The following is a 23,491-nucleotide window of genomic DNA, read 5'->3' as shown; positions in this document are numbered from 1 at the left end:
TTCTTGGGACCCTGTATCTGTGCGGGTAGAAAGACTCTCTCAAGGCAAATCTTTAAAAATGTAGTATGAACACCGACAACTGGGAAACACTGGCCTGCGAGTGCTCCAGTTGGAGAACAGCCTTGACCAAAGGTGTCATGGGCTTTGAAGACTCTCGAACTCAGGACACAAGGGAGAAACGTGCTAAGAGGAAGGCACGCTTGGCAAACCCTCATTGTGATCAGCTCCTGTCCAGAAACAAATGTCCCCACTGTGGAAGGATGTGTGGATCCGGAACTGGCCTCCACAGTCACTTGTGGACTCACTGTTAAAACCGTGTTTATGGAAGACAATCTTACTTGGCTACAAGTGATTGCCGAAGAAGGAAGAAAAAGAAGAAGAAAAGAGCAAGCTTGCCAAACCAGTCCTTTTGTCGGAAGGTCGGTAGTTCGAATCCCCGCGATGGGGTGTGCTCCTGTTGCTCGGTCCCTGCTCCTGCCAACATAGCAGTTCGAAAGCACGTCAAAGTGCAAGTAGATAAATAGGTACCGCTCTGGCAGGAAGGTAAACGGCGTTTCTGTTTGCTGCTCTGATTCACCAGAAGCGGCTTAGTCATGCTGGCCACATGACCGGGAAAACTGTCTGTGGACAAACGCCGGCCAGTAAAGTGAGATGAGCGCCACAGCCCCAGAGTCGCCCACGACTGGACCTTACGGTCCCTTTACCTTTACCTATAAAGTAGGAAACTCCTGTGAGAGCCCATCCCCGGCTGTTGACCATCACCACTGCCGCCTGGGGGAGTGAGTTCTGTACATTAACAGGCCTCCTATACCCTTCAAATACGTACAACTGGGTGGGAGAGGGGGCTTTTTCATCCTCCCTCTCTGCCAGCCCTTGCTGGGAGCAGCAATGCAAGGGAAGAAGGCAAGTCCTGAGCCAGGAGCCCCCCCTTCCAGCCACCTTCTCTGGCCGGCTCCTGCCACTCAGGACTCGCTGTTTATATCTCCTGCTGGGAACAGAGCTCAGCCTTGGCTCAGGGAGGCTGTTTCCATCACGTGGGGCTGGCCTGGGGCCAAGAAGGGAAGTCTCAGCCTCTGCCCTGGGCGTCAGGCGCCCATGAGCCACAGGCTCCCTCTGGTACGTCACTCCCAGAAGGCCGCTGTCAAATGAGAAAAGGATCAGCTTCAGGAGCCATGAGAGAGAGAGAGTTCTTCTCCTGAGCGCGTGCAAAGTGCATTTCTTTCGACAGTGAGCAATCGTGCCAGGAGGCGTGCGGCACGGCTTCTTCACCGAACACCCGTTGCATTCTGAAAGTGGTGCCTAACCCTGCCTCCCTCCAAACTTTGTTCCGAAAAGGCAGCAAACTGGCCAAACAACATTATCTTTGTTACAGCTCCCTAAATGCAAAGAGTAGCTCTGTGCGATGCAGACGCTTCCTTCGTTATTTAAAAATGATTTGATAGCCAGAAGGCATACTCGTAGAATCATAGCGATAATAATAAGTAGTAATAATAATAATTTATTATTTATACCCCGCCCATCTGGCTGGGATTCCCCAGCCACTCTGGGCAGCTTCCAACAGAATATTAAAATACAATGGTCTGTTAAACATAAAAAGCTTCCCTAAACTTCCATCATGAATGTTCTACTTACTCGCCATCTAATTCTGGTCGCTTGCATACACAATGAAATTTGCCACCAAAATCTATATACAGAGATGGAAGGGACCAACAAGCGTCAACCCCCGCCCCCTGCAATGCAGGAATCTCAAACTCGAACCCATGAAATTGAAAGTCTCAGGCTCCACCGACTCTGACCTGTTCTGTGAAAGACTTAACATTGTAAGCCGCTCTGAGATACTTTTGTAGTGTGCGGCAGGTAAACATAAATATGAATACGAATAGAAGCAGCATCGGACTATAACAAAAGTGCCTCTGACCACAAAAGAAGTGCCTTCTGGTTCCACTAGTCTGTATATTCAGGTACCGCCAGTGCAGTTCAGAAGCACCCTGCGCCTTTACAAAGCGATGCAAAATGCATTGCAGGGGTTGGACTAGATGACCCTCGGAGTCCTCTCCCGCTCTAAAATTCTAAGGTTCTTTGGGAATGTGGAGCCTGCCCCTTGGACAACCCTCCCCAACAGCAATCTGATCCACTGATGACTCAACAAAGTAACAAACAATGTACTTTACCAATAAAGGCAAAGCAGGGATCCCTTATCATCTGTATTTTTTCTTATCATTTTCTGGGTTTGTTTTGAGTGAGGGGGGCCTGGAGGGGGTGAACTGCTGCCTTGGCTGCTCCTCCCCAGCTGGCAATTCCTGTGTTTGTTTAAAAGGGGGGATAAGACACGGGTGGTGCTGTGGGTTAAACCACAGAGCCTGGGGCTTGCCGATCAGAAGGTCGGCGGTTCGATTCCCTGCGACGGGGTGAGCTCCCGTTGCTCGGTCCCTGCTCCTGCCAACCTAGCAGTTCGAAAGCACACCAGTGCAAGTAGATAAATAGGTACCACTCCGGCAGGAAGGTAAATGGCGTTTCCGTGCGCTGCTCTGTTCACCAGAAGCGGCTTAGTCATGCTGGCCACATGACCCGGAAGCTATACGCCGGCTCCCTCGGCCAGTAAAGCAAGATGAGCGCCGCAACCCCAGAGTCGGCCACCACTGGACCTAATGGTCAGGGGTCCCTTTATCCTTTACCTTAAAGAGCAGTGAGTGACACGCCCCCAAGGACTAGCATCTGCAGTCCATTTGCTCCTGGGGTGTCTCTGCCCCTGAGCACGGAAGGCCTGGCCAAACGCCCCCCTCCCCAATTCCACCCATGTCCCCCTGAAGCTGCAAGACCACCTGGCTGCGCAGCCTCCTGATCTCACACAGATGGAAGATTCGGGACAGACAAAAGGACTTCTTCACGCAGCACAAAGTTAACCGATGGAACTGCCTGCCACAGGAGGCTGTGCTGGCCACCAAACTAGGCCATAGCTGTCAACTTTTCCCTTTTCTTGCGAGGAATCCTATTCAGATAAGGGAATTTCCCTTTAAAAAAGGGGGACAGTTGACAGTTATGAACTAGGCGGCTTTAATAATAAAAATAGTAATTTTTTATTTATACCCCACCCTTCCTGGTTCAGAAAATCGGGCTCAGGGCGGCTAACAACAAATTCAAAACACTTAAATGATGCAACAAAAAACCAGCATAAAATACAGTATAAAACGTGAATAACAATAAATTCAGAATTCAAAAATCAGTTTAAGGGGAAAATCCATCCAATAAACATTGGATGATCCCCAGGGCTAGCTGGCTAAATTAGTCCTATTTGGGCCAGCGAGGAGACCAGGGGAGAATTAGCTGTGGGATCCCAGAGCAGGTGATCTTCATAAAAAGGGGAGGAGGGAAGGAAGGGGAATAAAAGATCAAGCTAAGTTCAAATTGAAAGCCAGGCGGAATAGCTCTGTCTTACAGGCCCTGTGGAAGGAGGTTAAATCCTGCAGGGCCCTGGTCTTATGGGACAGAGCATTCCACCAGGTCGGAGCCATCACTGAGAAGGCCCTGGCCCTGGTGGAGGATAATCGGACTTCCTTAGGGCCCGGGACCTCTAAACTATGGTTGTTCATGGACCTTAAGGTCCTCTGTGGGGCAGACCAGGAGAGGCCGTCCCGTAAATACGAGGCCTGGACAAATTCCTGGAGGAGGAGAGGGCTATTGATGGCTACTAGCCATGGCTGGAGGCAACAACGCTTCTCTGGTTTGAAACCAGAGGAGGGGAGACACAGGCCTGGATGGCGTCATGGGCCTGATCCTGCAGGCACTTCTAAAGCTCTTAACCAGATGCAACTCCCCCCCCCCCCAAGAAGCCCTTCCCTCCCCACCTGCGATGCTCAGCACCTGAAATTCAAAGGCAGCTTCCCTCTCTGGAACCACCGCTGACCAGGGGGCATCGCTGGGCAAGAAATGGGTGGGGGGGCACCAGCTGCTCCCGTGGACTTCAGTAGGCCCCCAATATTCAAATCACCTGACACCACTCTGTGGCTACCTAGTGGCTGAGATTCCTGCATCGCAGGGGGTTGGACTGGATGACCCTTGGGGTTCCCCACAGGAGTCGCCGTAATTCCCCTGAAATTGGCCGGGAGGGGGGGGGAGGGGGCCTGTGGGATTTTCTAGGGAGGGGGTCTGTCTTCTCCCCGTTGAAATATCGTAGCGTCTGGGTGATCCCTCCGGGGTGTCAGAAAAACCCATCGCCGCAGTCCATCCCTCGCTGCTGCGGAGGGGGGGAGGTTGTTGCGACCGAAAAGCACTCTGCACGCACTCTGAGACGCCGGTGTTTTTCCTCTGGGAGAGGCCCGGCGCAGCGCCCCTCCCCGCGTCCAGAGCGCAGTTTTGCGCCGCGCCGTCGGGGAGGTCAGGATCCGGTCTCCACCCGGCACCCGCGCCCCGATCCTGCAAAAAAAGGCAAGGCTCCAGAGCCCCCACCCCTGCCAGTCGGACGGTAGGCGCTGGTACCTGCTCGGGGACTGGGAGGCGAGGCGAGGCGGGGCGGGGGTCCCCGTCGGGCGACGGCTCCGCTGCAGCCCTTCCCCGGGAGACGGGACGGCTGGCCGGCGGGCTGGTTCTCTGGCGGGGCTCCCTGCGCGCCCGTAACCTGACACTGGCGCGGCTGCGGCTGCCCTACTTGGAAGGAGGGAGCGGGCGGCGCCCCCACCTCTCCAAAGCTCTGCTGCGCCACAGGGCGACGGGGTGGGCTGGGGGCACCCAGGACGCTGCCTCGCTCCCCTGGCCGCCCCCTCCGATCATCAGCTGGGGAGACCTCCCCCCTTGGCACAAGAGCAGCGCCAGTTCCCTTCCTTGCCGGCTGCAGAAGCGCCCTCGCCCCTAGGCATGAAGACTCCCCAGCCTGTATGTTGGGCGGTGGGGGGCGCGAGGTTACCCGCAGGTTATTGGCTCATAGCTGTCAACTTTTCCTTTTTCTTGCGAGGAATCCTATTCGGAATAAGGGAATTTTCCTTTAAAAAAGGGAACGTTGACAGCTGTGTATTGGCTGCGCAGGCTGGGCTGATCGATTTATTCTACTTTTCTGACATTTGTATCCAACTTACCTCCGAGGAGCTCAAGGTGTCCTATGTGGGTCTCCCCCTTTTATCCACACAGCAACACCGCGAGGCAAAGAATGGGCCTGAGTGACTGGCCCAAAGTCACCCCCTGTCGAACTTTGTGACTCTGACCACTAGGCCAGATGTTGATGGGAGTCGGGCTCCAAGAGCTTTTAGAGGGCCGCAGGGTAGTCCTCCCGTGCCTTCGGGCACAGACGCTTCTGTGCGCCCCTGATAATGATAATAATAATAATATTATAATAATTTATTATTTGTACCCCGCCCATCTGGCTGGGTTTCCCCAGCCACTCTGAGCGGCTTCCAACAAAGATGAAAGATACACTAAAATGTCACATATTAAAAACTTCCCTGAACAGGGCTGCCTTCAGATGTCTTCTAAATGTCAGGTAGTTGTTTATCGCTTTGACATCTGATGGGAGGGCGTTCCACAGGGCGGGTGCCACTACCGAGAAGGCCCTCTGCCTGGTTCCCTGTAACTTGGCCTCTCGCAGTGAGGGAACCCTGAGTGCGTGTCTCTGGGAGCATGTCCAACAGAACTCACTGAAAAAGCATTTGCTGTGCACATCAATTGCATTTTCCCGTGGCTGCAATATTTAGATTAGAGGCACAGGTCGGACAGGGAGGCAGAATAGAGTGGGACTATGACTCCCCTTGATCTGGACACTGGACTTCTGTTGATACAGCCCAGAAGAGCCTTTTTCGCTGCTGCGTCACACCGTGGACTCATGTTCAGCTTGTGGGCCACCAAGACCCCGAGATCCTTTTCACATGTGAGTTCCGTACTTTGACTCTTCACTATGTGAAAAAGTCTTTTATCTGTCTGGAATCTTCATTGAAAACCCAGAAATTCTCCTTTTGGGAGAGAGAAAACTTACCGGTATCTCTATCTGCTTTCTCCACGCCATGGAGAATTTTATCAACTTCTGCTGTGTTGCCTTCTTACTCACCTTTTTTTAAAAGTCCCCAAAACCATGCAATTTTTCATCCTAGGGGAATCACTCCACAGGCACCCCCCTTGGTTATTTCAGTTACCCTTCTCCACCCCTACGGTATCCTTTCTGAGCTGCTGCAATGCCGCTGTAACTGTGTGATGTCTTGCACATTCTCACCTGTGCACAGTGCAAAGGGAACCCTCTCCAGGAATGAGTTCCCTGGGTCTCCTCCGATCACCTGCACCAGGAGATGCAGAGATAAACCCTCCAGCATCCCCCAACAGCACCCAGGTGGCCAGCTTGCTTGTGGCTCCAAAGGGTCTGCTTTTACCTGCGACCTTCTCCCTGTGTCGCTGACCTTCCTTCCTCCAGGAGGAGCAGTTCAGCTGGGCCCAGGTAGCTGCGGTTGCAGCAGGCTGCAAGCAGCAACCTGCAGCCTGGGACGGCCCCTTGCAGCCGGAAGGGCATTTGGAGGAGACTCCTGGCTCCCTGTGCGCCAGGCTGAGCTGTTCCCCCCCCAGGAGTCACCAGGCTGCACGGATAGAGGAAGCAGGGGGGGCCGGTCATGCTGCTTTTGCTAAGCAAAAAGGGGTGTGTGAACAACAGGCATTGTTCCAGCTCCACCAACGGGACTCGCTCTGCAAGGTCTGTGCAAACTCCACTTGGCCTTCAGAGAAGAGTGTCTTCCCAAGGTCCTGGATAAATGTCAGAACGTAAGCAGAGTGCTGCTGGATCAGGCCAAGGGCCCATCTGGTCCAGCATCCTGGTCTCACAGTGGCCAACCTATTATGCAAGCAGCATCTGAGCACAAGAGCAACTCTCCCCTCCTGTGGTTTCCAGCACAGTGGGACCTTGGTTCTCAAACGCCTTGGTACTCAAACAACTTGGAACCCAAACGCTGCTAAACCCGGAAGAAAGTGTTCCAGTTTGCGAACTTTTTTGGGAAGCCAAACTTGTTCCATTTTGAGCGCCACACTTCCCTTTTGAGTGTTACGCTGAGGTTTCTGTTTTGGCTATTTATTTTGCGTTATTGTTTTTGCGGCTCTTTTTGTGTGTGTTTTTGTGACTGTGTGGAACCCAGTTCAGCCACTGATTGATTATGTGACTGCAGCACATGGCTTATTGCTTTCATTTTATGGATCCATGGTCTCGTTAGATAGTAAAATCCATGTTAAATTGCTGTTTTAGGGGTTGTTTTCCAAAGTGTGGAATGGATTGATCTATTTTGCAGTACTTTCTGTGGGAAAGCGCGCCTTGGTTTTGGAACGCTTTGGTTTTGGAACGGACTTCCGGAATGGATTAAGCATGAGAATCAAGGGACCACTGTAACTGGGAATTGGAAACATTTCTGTTTCCAGCTGTGGAGGCAGAGCAGAGCCATTGTGGCTAGTATGCCATTGGCAGCCCTCTCTTCCTCCTCACATGAATTTCTCCAACCCTTTTAAAGCCATCTAGGTTGTTGGCCACCACTGCTTCCTGTGGCATGGAGTTCCGCAGTTCCAGTCCAGGCTCAGTTTCCTTGGACTGAAGGGCAAGGGAGACTGTCTTATCTTTAGAGAAGATGGATTTATTTACACATACATATAGCCCGTTGCTGAAAACCACAGGAGGCCTGGATGTAGCCAGGATTTATTGGGGGTGGGGAGGACACAGAACAAGTTATCTGTGATGCAGTTGGTCAGTTAGTTAAGCATTTTTATTTATTTGCTTGATTTTTTCCGCGTGCGGGGAGCAGCTGCTGGGACGTAGAGATCGGGAAGCCTCCCCCCACCAGCTTCCAGCCCAGCCAATTTTTTCTCCTTCCAGGAGGAACTGGCTTCCAGCCAGGTGGGGAAAGGCCCACCCCCTGTCTCCATGGCAACAGTGCAGGTGAAGGTGTTTAGCTGGCCCAACTGGAGCCATTTAGCCTCACGAGGAAACTGCTTTGGCCCCTTCAACAGGTTCTCCTAAAAACTTCATGGATATAGAATCGTGGGCCTGGAAGGGACCCCCAGATATAATCCGGACCTTCCCCACCTCTCCCCACTTGGCCCAGTAACACTAAAGGTAAAGGACCCCTGGACGGCTGAGTCCAGTCAAAGGCAACTCGGGTTGCGGCACTCATCTCGCTTTCAGGGCGACAGACAGCTTTCTGGGTCATGTGGCCAGCAGGACTAAATAATAATAATAATAATAATAATAATAATAATAATAATAATAATAATAATAATAAAATTTATTATTTATACCCTGCCCATCTGGCTGGGTTTCCCCAGCCACTCTTGGCGGCTTCCAACAAAACACTAAAATACAATAACCTATTAAACATTAAAAGCTTCCCTAAACAGGGCTGCCTTTAAATGTCTTCTAAAAGTCTGGCAGTTGTTTTTCTCTTTGACATCTGGTGGAAGGGTGTTCCACAGGGCAGGTGCCACTACCGAGAAGGCCCTCTGCCTGGTTCCCTGTAAATTGGCTTCTCGCAGGGAGGGAACCGCCAGAAGGCCCTCGGAGCTGGACCTCAGTTTCCGGGCTGAACAATGGGGGTGGAGATGCTCCTTCAGGTCTACTGGACCGAGGCTCGGAAACGTACTGGGAGCCGCTTCTGGAGCAAAAGGACACCATGACGGAAACCAGAGCGCATGGAAACATTGCTTACCTTCCCGCCACAGCGGTACCGATTTATCTACTCGCACTGGTGTGCTTACAAACTGCTGGGCTGGCAGGAGCTGGGACAAAGCAATGGGAGCTCACCCCGCTGTGCGGATTCAAACCTGTAACACTACGGAACTAGTGTCTGAGAACAGGTCCTCCCTTCGCTTTGAGGGTGGGAGAGGAAGTGTCGCAGAAATTATGTTGTTGTTGTTTAGTCGTTTAGTCGTGCCCGACTCTTCACGACCCCCTGGACCAGAGCACGCCAGGCACTCCTGTCTTCCACTGCCTCCCGCAGTTTGGTCAAACTCATGCTGGTAGCTTCAAGAACACTGTCCCACCATCTTGTCCTCTGTCGTCCCCTTCTCCTTGCGCCCTCCATCTTTCCCAACATCAGGGTCTTTTCCAGGGAGTCTTCTCTTCTCAGGAGGTGGCCAAAGTCTTGGAGCCTCAGCTTCAGGACCTGTCCTTCCAGTGAACACTCACTTAGAAATTATGTTGTTGTTGTTGTTTAGTTGTTTAGTCGTGTCCGACTCTTCGTGACCCCATGGACCAGAGAATGCCAGGCACCTCTGTCCTCCACTGCCTCCCGCAGTTTAGTCAAACTCATGCTGGTAACCTCGAAAACACTATCCAACCATCTTGTCCTCTGTCGCCCCCTTCTCCTTGTGCCCTCCATCTTTCCCAGCATCAGGGTCTTCTCCAGGGAGTCTTCTCTTCTCATGAGGTGGCCAAAGTACTGGAGCCTCAGCTTCACAATCTGTCCTTCCAGTGAGCACTCAGGGCTGATGGTGATGAAATTAAAAGTTGAAATGTGTGTGTGGAGGGCCGAACGAGTGAAGGTTGGGAAGGACGCGCTTGCGAAAGAACCGCGAGGGGAGAATGGGAACAGCCTGTGTGTGGCAACTATTGCTATCAATCTTGAAAACAAGCAGAAATAGAAGTGGGTATGTCTCGTGATTAATAAGCTAGTAGAAGAAAGAATTGCTATATATGGACCTGAGTGCCCCTTTGCTTCCCTTTGCTTGAAAGTGTATAGAATTCATAGACTTGTAAGGTTGGGAGGGACCTCAAGGGGTCATCTAGGCCAACCCTCTGCAATGCAGGAATCCCTTTGCCCAACATGGGGCTCGAACCTGTGGCCCTGAGATGAAGAGTCCTATGCTCTGCCGACTGAGCTCCCCCCCCCCCCCCCGCTTTGGTGTGCCACTCCTCAACTACCATATTTTCCCATGTATTCCCCCCTCAAAATGAACATAAAAAATGGGGGGGGAGCATCTTATACATGGTCAGTGCATTTTTGTGGCACAGGATGGGTAGCTTCTGCATAGGTGTGATTGTCATCGGTGTTATTTGTGGGTGTGATAAGGGCTGTTGTGCGTTTGCTGTTGCTGCGGCTTTTTTTTTGCGTTGGGGGAACAGCTGATGGGCGGATTTAGTGGTGCGTGTGCGGCAGCGCAGATCAGACGTGCCAACTTTCGGCAGTTCTCCCCCCAAAACAAGCTGGAGGGGCAATCCTCCGCAAAGAAAAAACAACAACTGCAGAACTCTAGGCAATGTCCCCCCATTTTCTTCTACTCCCCCCTAAAAATAGGGGTCGCCTTATACATGGGGGCGTGTTATACATGGAAAAATACGGTACTTGCTGGTGGGGATTGTGTCACACCGGCAACACCAAAATAAGTATCTTGTTTGTCTCGTTCTCTGTGCATCTGCAATGTCTAGGCAACACGATGACCATGTACAATAGACAATCTTTATAGAATTCCTTCAAACCATAACAAGTACAAAATGAAATCTTTAGTCTCAAAGTCTCTGAAAATCTTTAAATGAAGTGAGGTACCAGACTCTGTAGGATAAAAGTCAAGCTGTGAAGCTTTGTGTATTCAGCAAATATGATGTCCAACACTGAACAGTGATTCTGGATATTGACTACTAGAATCCTTCGTCAGCGTGGTGGGAGGATACAGAATTGCTTCATGAACCCATCTTATTTCGAATGAATGTATGCAAATGAAAATATCAAATGCTGTGGAACAGTGCTCATGTAATAATGTAGTCACATCTTGTTTGTCCCGTTCTCTGTGCAGGCAGGCCTCGGCGGAAGGGATGTTTGGGGCTGTTGACCGGCACGTTCGTCGTCTCTCTCCCTCCTGAACAGGAGTGGCGGGCAGAAAGCGAAGCAGGTGGCGATGGCGTTGCAGGCTGCGCACTTGGAGGTGGATGCCTTCCTCGTCTGCATGGTCCATGCTCTGAGCACTGAGCAAGAAGGGGTCATGGGCCTCTGCCTCGGCGAGGTCAGAGCTGTCCGAATTGCTCACATTCGCTCGGTGATCATTCTGCTCCGGTCAGATAAGAGGAAAGATCAGGTGGGGATTCCCCCAGAGCAGCTCTTGGCTGCTTCGACGGAAGAGGAGAGGTTGGCTAAGTTAACGGGACAGCCCACAAGAGTTGTGGGCTGGTATCATTCCCATTTTCCCAGTAGTGATGTATGGAAGTGAAAGCTGGACTGTAAAGAAGGCTGATCGCCAAAGAATTGATGCTTTTGAATTCTGGTGCCGGAGGAGACTCTTGAAGAAGATCAAACCTCTCCATTCTGAAGGAAATCAGCTCTGAGTGCTCACTGGAAGGACAGATCCTGAAGCTGAGGCTCCAATACTTTGGCCACCTCATGAGAAGAGAAGACTCCCTGGAAAAGACCCTGATGTTGGGAAAGATGGAGGGCACAAGGAGAAGGGGACGACAGAGGACGAGATGGTGGGACAGTGTTCTCGAAGCTACCAGCATGAGTTTGACCAAACTGCGGGAGGCAGTGGAAGACAGGAGTGCCTGGCGTGCTCTGGTCCAGGGGGTCATGAAGAGTCGGACACGACTAAACGACTAAACAACAACAACATCATTCCCATCCCCACATCACCGTTTGGCCATCGCACATCGACCTCTGCACGCAAGCGATGTATCAGATGTTATACAGAGACTTTGTAGGGCTGATCTCCTGTTTCGGCGAGGTCAAAAGCACAAAGACGGGCCGGATCGTCTTCACCTGCTTCCAGTCCCTTCAAGCCACAAAGAGCTCCTGCAAATATGAAAGGGTTGAAATTCCTGTTCACCTGATTCCTCACACCGACATGGGGAAAGCGTGTCTTGAGTCCATGATGGCGTTCTCCAGGATCTTGCATAAAGAGGAGCAGAATGCCTTCAGGAAAATCCATAGCCTTTCTCATCTGGATCCTATCACCAAGATCCACAATGGATCGGTATTCACTAAGAAGCTGTGCAGCCAGATGTTGATCGTTGGTGGTCCTCTGATGCACTGGCTGGAGGGTCTCTTGAAGAGAAACGAAGAGAGATTGCAGGCGCTGCAGCAGGAGAAACAGAAACTTCTGGAGGAACTCGCTGCCTTGGAGAGAGAAGAACAGAACCTCACGGCCTGAGAAATGAAGCAACAGCCCAAGAATTGTAAGCTTGGCTTCATCCTGCGTTGCTGCTTCTCCATCCCTTCCCATCTTGTTGGGTGTGTTCTGTGTTTGTGCAGCACAGAAGCTTTAAGCTCACCGCACGAAACATTTGTTTAGCAGAGTTGTAGTTTACTGCACACACACAAACATGCGCTGCATATACATATGCTTTATACCCGGTTACAAGTAGGACTCTCTCTGCTCCCAGAGAGGGTTTTTTTGCTTCAAAGTTCTTGCTGTCCCACAGTCTGCAGAAAGTTCTGAGCTCTTTCAAAACCCTGCAACTCAAAGCAGGATTTTCTACTGCGGTTCCAGTCTGTCTCCTCCTGCTCAGATCTCCCACACTTTCCTGACACTGAACACAGTTAAGCAGGCAAATGATAGTTTATACCAGTAGCAATTCAAAATTATACATTTCAGAATCCATTCTTTTTGTCACTGGTTACAGATATCAAAATTAAATGGAGAAACAGCGGGGAATGAAGAGGGATAACCTATGTGCACCAAACTGTATTGTATAATGTAGGTACCTTCCTGCCATATGCTTCATTTGTGAAATTAATAGTCACACCAAACCACAAATAAAATAATCCCGTATGGCTGGCGAATGGTGTCTGGATTTTATGGGCTGCCCAGGCTGTGAACCCAAAGGGTATTGGGTACTGAACCCCAACATTTCTCCAGTAGAAGCAGGCCACTCCAGACACGGGGGTTGGACTAGATGGGATTTAGGTGCCCTCCCTGTGCCCTGCAGTTTTGTGATGATTTGTAGTAAGCTTAACCCTGCAGCTCCTTCGCAGCAAAAACGAGAAGTTTTGAAGGACCCTGGGCAGTTGTGAGTTAGGGGGAGGATCTGGGTCGGAGAGAAGCCCCAGGTAGCTGTTTGGGCCTGGGGCAGGGGGGAGACGCACTCCGTGCCGCGCGTGCAGAATCGGGAGTGGAGGAAGAAGCCAGACCACCCTTTTCGTTTGCAGCAGCAGCTGTTTTGCAAGCCGTGGTGCTATAAATAGAGGCCGGTATTTGGGTGAGAGGGCAAGGGAGGGTGGGGGAGGGTGCCCAGCAAGAAGGCTTGACCCATGAATGGCCCATCTCAGCTGATAACATCAGACAGGTCAAGGTGCCGTGAGCCACCAACCGACTTTGACAGGTCACCAATAATCTGGTCCAAACCTCAGAGCTGCCGGGAAAAGAAATCATAAGATTTTAAGTGATATCAAACAAGCTCAAGAGCAGGGCTGAAAATGCTTCCTCGAATTTACAAAAAAGGTATGAAAACCTCAATGACAAGTTTCATAAACATAGCTCTGTTTAAGAGAATCCAGTAATAATAGTAATTTCTGAAGTCTTTAACATCAGCAGTCAAGAGCGCTTCAGCCCTGCTTTTGAGTTTGTTTGAAACATCAGACCTCAATTTCTTATTACTACTGCTTGGTTCTCTCAAATAGGGCTATGTTTAAAACTTTTTTGAGTCTCTGCCCTGTTTTTTGAGTTTGTTTGAAACTTTAAAACCTCAATTTCTTATCACTACTGCTTGACTCTCTTAAATAGGGCTATGTTTAAAACTTGTCATTGAAGTTTTCATACCTTCTTTGTAAGCTTGAGGAAGCATTTTCAGCCCTGCTCTTGAGCTTGTTTGATATCACTTAAAATCTTTTAATTTCTTTATTTTCTTCTGAGGAAACTGATTAGTTCAGTGAAACGAGTTTTGTAGCCAGCATCTCGTAAAGTCTTTGTTTAATTCTAGTTTATTTTTTTTATTTTTGTTATTCCATAGTCGATTACTTCTTGTTTCAGGGATTTTCACGCTAATTTCTTTTATGTAATTTCTTGGTTCCATGGCTGTCTTTTTTTCACTGGACAGACAGGAAAAGACAGGCAGACAAAAGGGAGGAGGGGAGACGGGGGACTCAAAGTCCCTGGAGTCCCCTGGACTCTGTTTCTTCTTCCCCACAGCCTTCCGGGGGGAAGTGGAGCAGGAAGATGGCCTCGTAGGACAGGGGAAAGGGTGGCGGAGGCAGCGGGCAACAGTCCGGGACCCTGAGTTCCACTTCCAAGAGGGCGCCCAAGTCAGGAGAGGCCATATAGAGGGTGCCGTCCAAAGCCAGGCCTTGCCCGGCCAGGCTGCACTTGGGCAGGGTCCGGGCAGGCCCCCACTGCCGGGTCCTGGGGCAGAAGGAGGTGACCACGTTGTCTTGGGCGTTGCCCCCCACCACGAAGAGGGGCTCGGTACCGCCCAGGAAGTAGAGCCCAGGCAGGTCAGCGTCTGCCCGCGTCAGAGTCGGAAGGAGCTCCTGCCACGTGTCTGCAAGGAGAAGAGAAGGCAGGGATGTAACCACCCTCAGGCCGGACCCACAGCCCAGATCCCCTGCCCTCGCACCCACTGCCAGCCCTTGTTCATACTCCCGTACTTCCCTGCCCGCTTAACTCACAATCAGCCACCTCCGTCTTCCCCAGTATGTGCCCATTCGACCACACTGATCAGTGGAACTGCTGCAAAATATCTGCTCTGCTTTCGTGAGAACTCCTGGCACGGCTGCACCTACAGTTTGGAACTCCCTGCCTCTTGATGTACTCTTCGCTGTACTCTTTTCGGCACCCGCCGAAAAGGTTCCCCCTTAGAGGAGCCTCTCCAGATGTTTCGAAACTTACAAGTTTTAACCTTCCAGTAGCACCTTAAAGACCAACTAAGTTAGTTCTTGGTATGAGCTTTTGTGTGCATGCACACTTTTTCAGATACCTGTGCATGCACACGAAAGCTCATACCAAGAACTAACTTAGTTGGTCTTTAAGGTGCTACTGGAAGGAAAATTTTTTTTTGTTTTGACTATGGCAGACCAACACGGCTACCTTTCTGTAACAAGTTTTAACCTGTTTTTAAGGTAAAGGTAAAGGGATCCCTGACCATTAGGTCCAGTGGTGGCCAACTCTGGGGTTGCGATGCTCATCTCCCTTTACTGGCCGAGGGAGCCGGCGTACAGCTTCTGGGTCATGTGGCCAGCAGGACTAAGCCACTTCTGGCGAACCAGAGCAGCGCATGGAAATGCCGTTTAGCTTCCCACCGGAGCGGTACCTATTTATCTACTTGCACTTTGACGTGCTTTCAAACTGCTAGGTTGGCAGGAGCAGGGACTGAGCAACGGGAGCTCACGCCGTCGTGAGGGTCCGAACGGCCGACCTTCTGATCGGCAAGTCCCGTGTCCCATAACCTGTTTTTAGTCTACAGTTATTTCAACTTTCTGAAAGTTTCAAATCATTGTTCATTTTTCTGGCTCATAATATTACTATCCAGGGCTTTTGGGGGGCAAGAACTCACCAGAACTCAGTTCTGGCACCTCTCACCCTTGCCCTTATAAGAGAACAAGGTTCGAGGCTGAGTTCTGGCACCTCTTTTCCAAGAAAAAAGCACTGTGGTTATCTTTTTTTGTAAACCGCTATGAGGGTTTTCTTTTTTAAAAAACAAATCAAGCAGTGTGTAAACCTTCTGCAATGAATAAAAATAAGTACTCACACCCCTATCTCTTTTCTCACACATAACACCACCTTGCCTTCCCCTCTCTGCACAATGCCATGGCACATGAGTGCCAGCCTGGCAGTGCAACCGCGGGTGTCCGGGACGGTGGGTGCCTTGCAGCGTGCCTGGCCCTGGCCCTGAATTTTGTGGGTGCCTGGCCAATTGATGGGAATTTTGTGGGTGCTCAGGCACCCAGGGCCCCAGGGAGTTGGCACCTATGGTGCGGCGCATCGCTTGCTTCATTGCCCTCTCCTCACCAGCGGCCACATCGTAGCAGAGCAGAAGTTTCTCCCCGGTGCGTTGTATGCTGCCCAGGGCGTAGATGCAGCCACCATGGGCCGTGCAGAGGGGCAGGTCGTGGGACAGAGAGACAGCGAAAGAGAAGTCGCCCATGGGCAGGGAGGAGACGAAGGCCCAGGAGTTGGCCCAAGGGTCGTAGCGCTCCACGGCTGTGTACAGGCAGGTGCTGCTGTCCGGAGGCAGGAGCGAGTCCAGGAACCAGCCGCCCACGGCATAGATGTGGTGCCCCACCACAGCGCTGCTGAAGTGGCGCCGGCGCTGCAAGCGGAGCAGGAAAGTAGAGAGCGTCAGGAAGGGAGAGGCACTGACGAAAGAGAATAAGATGAAAATGATGTACCGGTGGTATCTAACCCTGGTTAAATTAGCAGAAATGTATAGAACAAGATCTAGTAAGTGTTGTAGATGTAAAGACCAGGACCAGGTGCGCAGCCTGAACTCCTATTTACACGGAGGAAGCCGCAAAGGCCACTCACTGTTAATAACTCATTTTCAAACTGCCCCCCTTAAAAATCAAATCACCCCATGCTGGGAATCATGGAATTGGAGCTTTTCGTTTGTTTGTTTTTGTTTCATGCTCGGATTTTAGGAAACAAAGCAAATGGAAGAAGGGCAGATGAAAACGATGGACTTTATAGAAGTGGCGAAGCTGGCAGGAAGGATCCGTAACCAGCAGGATTGAGTATTCCACAAGGACGGGAGTAAATTTATATATACGATACTTGAAAGATCACTGTAAGCAATAAAACATCACTAGCAGGGTTGACTGAAGACTTGTAATGGGCAACTTCCTCCCCTTTAATGATAATATTAATTTTAATGCAATTTGTAATGAATCAACTAGAATTGGAAAATGTACAAAGGCAGTGATATAAAGGTTAATTTTGAAAGCCATGAGACGGGAGGGACAGAAGTCAATAGGCTCTAATGAGCAAAAGAGATAATGTGAATAATAATGATGTGGTTATATATTATAAAATGGAAAATTAATAAATTACACACACACACACACACACACACACACACACACACACACACACACACACCATATTTTCCATTTATAAGACTAGGTTTTTTTCCTAAAAAATAATGTCCAGAAAAGTATTTTTTCTTTTCTTTTGTCTTTTTTCTTTATATCTTTTATTATTCCTTTTCTTTCTTTTTCTTTTTATTAGTTTTCATTTTGGAAAATATGTATATAAGTGTGTTTACAGTGTTATGTATTGTTCTTTGTTTAATTTCTATTTTTTGAAAAATTTAATAATTTTTTTTTTAAAAAAAGTTCAGAATTTGGGGGCGTCTTATACACGAGGGCCATCTCCCCCCCATTTTCTTAAATCAGAGTCCCACAAAATAGGGGGCGTCTTATACATGGGGACATCTTATAGACCGAAAAACACAGTGTGTGTGTGTGTGTGTGTGTGTGGCCACCTGAGACACAGCCCTGGCCTTAGAGCAGGACCTGACCTTATTGGGAGCGGCGGTGGGTGCCCACGTTCCCGTCAAGGGGTTGTAGCGGAAGGCCGCCATACGGAAGGTGAAACTGCGGGCGCCCCGCTTCTCCCGGTAGCCCCCCATGACGAAGAGGTAGTTAAGGAGCTGTGCTGTGCTGAAGCTCCACTTCTCGGCTTGGAAGGGCAGTCGGGTGGCACAGTGCCAGTTCCCCTCCTCGGGGGGCAGAGGGCGGTGGTAGAGGCCCTGCAGAGACTCCAGGGGGACCCCGGGCGCCAGGCTGACGTTCTCCTTGCGCAGGGCGCACAGCATGGGGCGGCCCTTGAAGCGGAGCTGCGCCAGCTCCTCCCGCAGTTGGGGGTCCAGCTGTTCTGTGATGGGGGCTGGCAGCTCCAACAGGTGGGCACTCAGGTAGCCGGACACCAGGGCCCTCAGCTCAGGGCATCCCACAGTCTCTGCGAAACCCAGGTACGCCAGGCAGTTCTGGGGGCTCAGCAGCGGGCTCAGCGCCGCCCAGCACCGGTCCAGAAACCCCGGGAGCATCAGGTAGCTGGCAGTCTGCACCGCTGGCAAGAGGTCTTCCTCTTCTAGGCTGAAACGCCCAGAGAAGACCCACTCCAGGATGGCGCGGAAGGTCCCCGAGGGCACGTGGCTCAGATCCAGCTGCCTCTCCGACGCCTCCTGCATGCGGGATCTCGAGAGGGCCTCAAAATAGGCGCTCTCCGTCACCAGCCGGGCCAGATCCACCTGCCAGGCAGACAGAGAAGGAGAGAACATAAGAAAATCATGCGAGTACAGTGGGCGCTCGGGTTGCGAACGTGTTTCCCGCACGGATCACGTTTGTAACCCACAGCATTCGCAACCTGCGACGTCGCGTTTGCGCACACACAGGTCACGATTCAGAGCTTCTTTGCATGCGCAAAGCGGGATTTAGTGCTTCTGCGCATGTGCAAGTGCCGAAAACTGGAAGTAACCTGTTCTGGTACTTCTGGGTTCATGATTCTGTTCAGAGACTGGAGCTGCCTCCGCTTGCTGCTATTTCCTCTTGCTTGCATTTAAGAAAGACATAAATAAATAAATAATATTTATAAAGATACTTGCATACCGCTGTGTATTCAATTATACATCGAAGCCATTTACAGCAATAAAACATAGAACAGTACAGTTAAGCCATACATAGGTGAAAATCAGACATCAGTTAGTCACAAGGACGTGTTCTTAATCGCCTGCATAGAGGAAAAAGTTTCCAGTAGGAGTTTGAAAGTTGGCCCAGAAGGGGCCTGATGAGTTTCCAGGGGCAGGGAGTTCCACAGGGCTGGACCAATGGCACTCAAGATTTGGTTTCCCATCTGTGCAAGACCAAAATTGGGCACCCCCTTCTTCTTCCATCCTAAATTGTTGTGGTGCCCGCTGCAGCACTCTCCTGGTTCGGTGCCCCCTGCGGTGGACCTGGTTGCTCTCCCGTAAACCTGTCTCTATTCGCGTGGTTGCCAAATGAGCCTCTCCAAATCGGGGGACGCTCTGTGATGCTCCTGCAGGTGATCTTAGTGATTGAGCTGGGCTGTAAGGGTTCAGACAGTCTATGAGATATTCTGGACCTGAGTTGTCCAGGGCTTGGCAAATTGATAACAAGCACCTCGACCTTGGCTGGGTAGCAGATGAGCAACCAGTGCAGGGTTTGGTGTTGCATGTTCTTCAACAGATGCTCGCTTCAGGCATTCCACACCTACTGGAACTTCGGGACCAACCCCAAGGGCAGCCCCACATTGAGCACACTGCAGTAGTCCAGACTTCAGGTTACCCATGCATGGACTATAGTGGTCAGGCTTCTCCAGAAACGGTCAGAGTTGGCGCTGTTGGGATTCCATTCCACCCTTTGCTGCAGACATGGGATTGTTACATGTCACATGTCTGTTTACATTCCAGCACAGATTGCTGGCGTGAGCGGTATTTCCGTTCTGTATTGCTTTTGTTTTCCGTCTCCGAGAAGATGGCAAGGAGAGATGTTTTCTTGTCCTGATTTATGTATAATAAATGCGTAGTTTAGTATGTGTCTGCAGCCTCAAGCCTCTTCTGTTGCGCAATTTACACTGCTGAGTAAAGTGTGCTCAAGTCTGCTAGCTTGAGTCACTGAGCAGAGGTCGAGGGATCTATGCAGCGGCAAGGCTGAAGGGAGACGCTCCAGCTGGGGCTGAGCCAGCTGGCCTTTCGACCCCCCCCCCCCCGATTCCGACAGGCGCGACAGGTGAATTTGCATCTGACTCCCGGGGAAAGCCTCCATGCAGCCTGGATAGCTCACTATGGTGAGATAACCATGGTGCCAATAACACCAAGGTTGCAGGTTCTATCCCCGATGGGGACATCTGCCTATTCCTGCATTGCGGGCGGTTGATGATCCTTAGGGTTACTTTCAACTCCACAGTTCTATGATTCTACGATTCCTGCCACCCCTTAGCACAAGAGAGCCCCCCACCAGACCCTACCTGGAAGCTGTAGGGCTGTGTGTGGACCGTGAGCAGCTCGGCCTCACCATCTCCTCCCCGGTAGACCCTCAGCTCGGGGCAGCTCTCCCACGGCTCGGGCAGGGACCCCTGAGCACCCTGCCTTTTCCAGGACAAGGTGATGAGGCCCCACACAGCCCAGAGGGCACCGGCCAGGAAGTCGAACACCTGCTTGGCGAGGCGGGCCCAACCCAGCCAGGCGGATGCAGCAAGAAGCCCCTGTAAAGGGGTCGAGCGCAGACCTCCATGGGGCATGGCCAGGGGATCATTTGCAGGTCAGAGCGCCCCATCAGCCATCCCAAAGCACACACAGGCTGCGGCACAGAGTTTGGCTCAGGCGCTGGAGCTATTTTTAGTCTGTGTTTACAGCAGAGCAGTCATGTTGGTGCCCAGAGCCAGTCGCCAGGAGCGGAAGGGGCCCATGACGTCAGAAAGTTACTGGGGAAGACTTAGTGCAGAACACCAACGTTGTGCAGAAGACTTAGTGCAGAACACCAGCCAGATGGGCGGGGTATAAATAATAAATTATTTATTATTATTATTATTTTTATTATTATTATTATTATCTAACTTACAGAATAAGAGAACAAGAAGAACATTCTTGTAACAAACTTAGTTGGTCTCTAAGGTGATACTGGACAATTTTTTAAATTTATTTCAAGAAGAACATTCGTTCAAAGAAGATTGGGAAATGTTTATTGAATATATGGGGGGAAATGGCATACACTTGAAAATGTGGGGAGCATTAAGATAAATTCAACAGTGTAAATAAGTTTTGATGGAAGTAATATACAGCGGACACTCAGGTTGTGAACGTGATCCATGCAGGATGCACGTTCGCAACCCGCAGCATTCGCAACCCGTGTCTGCGCACGCGCGGGTTGCGATTTGGTGCTTCTGCGCATGCGCGACCGCCAAAACCAGAAGTAACCCATTCTGGTACTTCTGGGTTTTGGCAGTCCAGAACCCGAAAAGACGCTACCTGAAGCGGCTGTAACCCGAGGTATGACTGTAATGGAATACTGAATGGTTTCGTTTATATAAAATACGCAGGGATTTGTGCTATGCAAAATGAACCACGGAACGAGAAGGGAAGTCAGATATTTTAAGGTCGTTTAAATGTTACAAATATTATCCATAAATGTATCCTTTCGACTTGACAGTTCAGGGAAGTTACCTAGCTTTAAAAGTCATATAAAATCAACTCCTTTGCCAGTTTCCTTCATTCCACCGCCAATTTGCTTCATTGGCCAAGGACTTGGAAACCACTCAGTCCCGCCATAATCCCTCAAGTGGGAGGTCACATATGCAAAGGAAGGTACTCATAGGTGTCAATCACTGGGCAAAAGCACTCCTCCGGACTTGCCCAGGTGGCAGACTATGCAAACCAAAGTTATATTGTTCTTTTGCAGTAGGTGTTTAGAATGTACTTCCCAATACATATCCTGTATTTGCCTGTTCCCCTGACACATTCCTCCTATGTGAATCATGTATAACCCTCCCCTTTCCTGATATAGCAATGATGTAGTGATGATGCTCCACGAACTGCATGCTGGGATAAGATAGAAACTTTTAAAAGTCCTTGTCACCCCATCCTCGGGGTTCAATTCCTCTTTGAACCTGTTGCACAATAAACTTTGGTCTACAGCTATTTGCTCCAGTTGGTGGCTGGACTCCTTCCTTTATTCCGCAGGGACCCGCGGGCTCTGCCCAACAAGCTGGGGGACTGAGCAGCCTCACACCTAGATTTTTCCATAACAATGATCAAGGGTCTGGAAGCCAGGCCTTATGAGGAGCGCTTGAAGGAGCCGGGTATGCCTCGCCTGGAGAAGAGGAGACTGAGTTGAGATAGGATAGCAACCTTCAAATATCTGAAGGGCTGAAGTGTGCATGCACACGAAAGCTCATACCAAGAACTAACTTAGTTGGTCTTTAAGGTGCTACTGGAAGGAAATTTTTTTTTGTTTTGACATGAAAGAGAGAGCAAGCTTGTTTTCTCCTGCTCCAGAGGGGAAGACCCAAACCGATGGCTGTGAGTTACAAGAAAGGAGATTCTGACTAAACACCAGGAAGGACTTTCTGGCCTTCCTTGGAGGTTTCTAAGCAGACATTGGAGGGCCATCTGTCATGTTGGATCTACTTGAGATTCCTGCATTGCAGGGGGCTGGACTGGATGACCCTTGAGCTCCCCCCCCCAATTCTATTATATTGGTTGCTGGGGGTAGCAAGTGGGGGGGAGTTTCTTTTTTTAAAAAAATAAAGAATTATAGCTATTTGCTTACTGTCAGCATAAACAGTACCATGCAGTTGCCAGATTTTTCAGAGGAAAAACAAATACATGACCAATTGAAAAAGCAACCCATTGAGACAGTGGAGAGAAAGAGGTGAAAATTCTACCTTTGCTAAGAATTTAAAACGATGCCCTGTATTCTGCAGACAACTTTCTACAGAAGTGTGATGACCAACTTTATTCCGAAGAGTCAGAAGCAATATTTTTTTACACTTAACTGGGAGTTAGGGGGAATATTACGTTTGGCCTAATATATTCTTCCTTTCAGCCTTCTTTAAAATTCTCAGTATGGCAGGAATCCCTTTTGCTCATATGCTGACCAGATATATTATCCAAATGGATACACTGAACACCCAACAGGATGAGATAGCTTTTGACGTGGAAGGGGAAATTTCTATTGAGCTCTGGGTCCTGTTGTGGGGCTCCCCTCTGGGGGAGCTGGCTTGCAACCAATTCTACGACTAGAGACATCCGACCTCCTCCCCTGGCGCAGACACCCCAAAGTGATCAAGCCAGGGACACACACACACACACACACACACACACACACACACACACACAGAGTCCTAGTGGATGGAGTGCCAGGCTTTTATTAGCAATTGCAGAGATTACATTCCATGGTTATCATGAGCGATGCCGGAAGAGAAGAGCGGCCCTGAGAACAGAGCGAGAGGGCAGGCTGCCTGCCAAAGGCTGGCTTGCGCCAGAGAGCCCACCGCGTCCCTGGCCCTCTCTGCTGGACATTCATACAAATGCAGATACAACCAAGTTAACAAAGACCAAAAGGTGTCATTTATCTCCCACTGCCCCCAGCAGGCAAACCCATTCCCGGGGAAAGGAAGAAACAAGGTGGAAGCCCCTCCTCCCCTGCAAAATCTGGCCCTCCAGCAGGTCCAAAAGCTTGTGGTGCCCCTGGGCAAGGGGCAGGAGCCGCCCCCCAAGTCCTGGCCTCAACTGGCTGCCGTTCCAGAGAGGCTCCAATGAAGTGGACTGGGATTACATCTGGGGAGGGAAAGCCTCCAGAGCAAACCCTGCCCCCCCCAGCCGAGGAGCGTCCTCTGGGGCGACCTTTGCCCTCTGGCCCTGCCTCCGAAGCCTTCCCGCTGCCTCCCCAGTCCTGGCCAAGGCGTCTCCTTGGGAAACCGCACGAGGGAACCGATCCAGTAATGGGAGACGGCGGCCAGAGCTGGGGGTCCCTGCAGCAGCAAGTAAGGCCTAGAGACCTCCTACCTCTGCCCCAAGGCTCACCGGAGTGGGGTGGGGCTCATTAGTCCTTGGCCTTCTGTTGTGCAGTCTCGGTCCCCAAAGGCAGCAGCCCCCCCCATGCCATCTGTGGCT

General features: G+C 50.6%; 3 protein-coding genes across 4 annotated transcripts in view; 1 reads left to right on the top strand and 2 right to left on the bottom strand.

The window, feature by feature from the left end:
• Positions 1-6,514, bottom strand: part of CPT1B (carnitine palmitoyltransferase 1B) — a 35,926-nt gene extending 29,412 nt beyond the window's left edge. Inside the window, exon 1 of one of the 2 annotated variants that reach the window (XM_053404833.1) lies at positions 6,348-6,514. The gene's annotated coding sequence lies outside the window, so the exon portion shown is untranslated. Of the gene's footprint in view, positions 1-4,476; positions 4,701-6,347 lie in introns of those variants that run through there. The other variant, XM_053404832.1, reaches the window with a different exon arrangement.
• A 4,103-nt stretch (positions 6,515-10,617) lies between these two features.
• On the top strand, positions 10,618-12,852 carry LOC128421776 (lys-63-specific deubiquitinase BRCC36-like). The gene is made up of 2 exons (XM_053404961.1): positions 10,618-11,107; positions 11,540-12,852. The coding sequence occupies exons 1-2, from the start codon at positions 10,837-10,839 to the stop codon at positions 12,076-12,078; spliced, it is 810 nt and encodes a 269-aa protein (XP_053260936.1). The 5' UTR covers positions 10,618-10,836; the 3' UTR covers positions 12,079-12,852.
• A 760-nt stretch (positions 12,853-13,612) lies between these two features.
• On the bottom strand, positions 13,613-20,206 carry LOC128421717 (kelch repeat and BTB domain-containing protein 13-like). Its single transcript, XM_053404851.1, has 4 exons — positions 19,846-20,206; positions 17,378-18,109; positions 15,871-16,171; positions 13,613-14,404 (listed from the first exon to the last, which is right to left on the bottom strand). The coding sequence occupies exons 1-4, from the start codon at positions 20,116-20,118 to the stop codon at positions 14,010-14,012; spliced, it is 1,701 nt and encodes a 566-aa protein (XP_053260826.1). The 5' UTR covers positions 20,119-20,206; the 3' UTR covers positions 13,613-14,009.
• Between the last annotated feature and the right edge of the window lie 3,285 nt (positions 20,207-23,491).

This window comes from Podarcis raffonei, chromosome 10 (genome assembly GCF_027172205.1).
Source record: "Podarcis raffonei isolate rPodRaf1 chromosome 10, rPodRaf1.pri, whole genome shotgun sequence".
NCBI classification, from domain to species: domain Eukaryota; kingdom Metazoa; phylum Chordata; class Lepidosauria; order Squamata; family Lacertidae; genus Podarcis; species Podarcis raffonei.
This window is presented reverse-complemented; position numbering and strand designations above follow the sequence as displayed.

Coding starts and splice junctions, on each gene's coding strand:
- LOC128421776 (XM_053404961.1), top strand. CDS start 10,837: ATGGCGTTGCAGGCTGCGCACTTGGAGGTGGATGCCTTCCTCGTCTGC. Junction 11,108..11,539: donor CACAAGAGTTGTGGGCTGGT/ATCATTCCCATT, acceptor AACAACAACAAC/ATCATTCCCATCCCCACATC.
- LOC128421717 (XM_053404851.1), bottom strand. CDS start 20,118: ATGCCCCATGGAGGTCTGCGCTCGACCCCTTTACAGGGGCTTCTTGCT. Junction 16,172..17,377: donor CCACCGCCGCTCCCAATAAG/GTCAGGTCCTGC, acceptor CTCCGCTTGCAG/CGCCGGCGCCACTTCAGCAG. Junction 14,405..15,870: donor CTGCTACGATGTGGCCGCTG/GTGAGGAGAGGG, acceptor TTCTCCTTGCAG/ACACGTGGCAGGAGCTCCTT.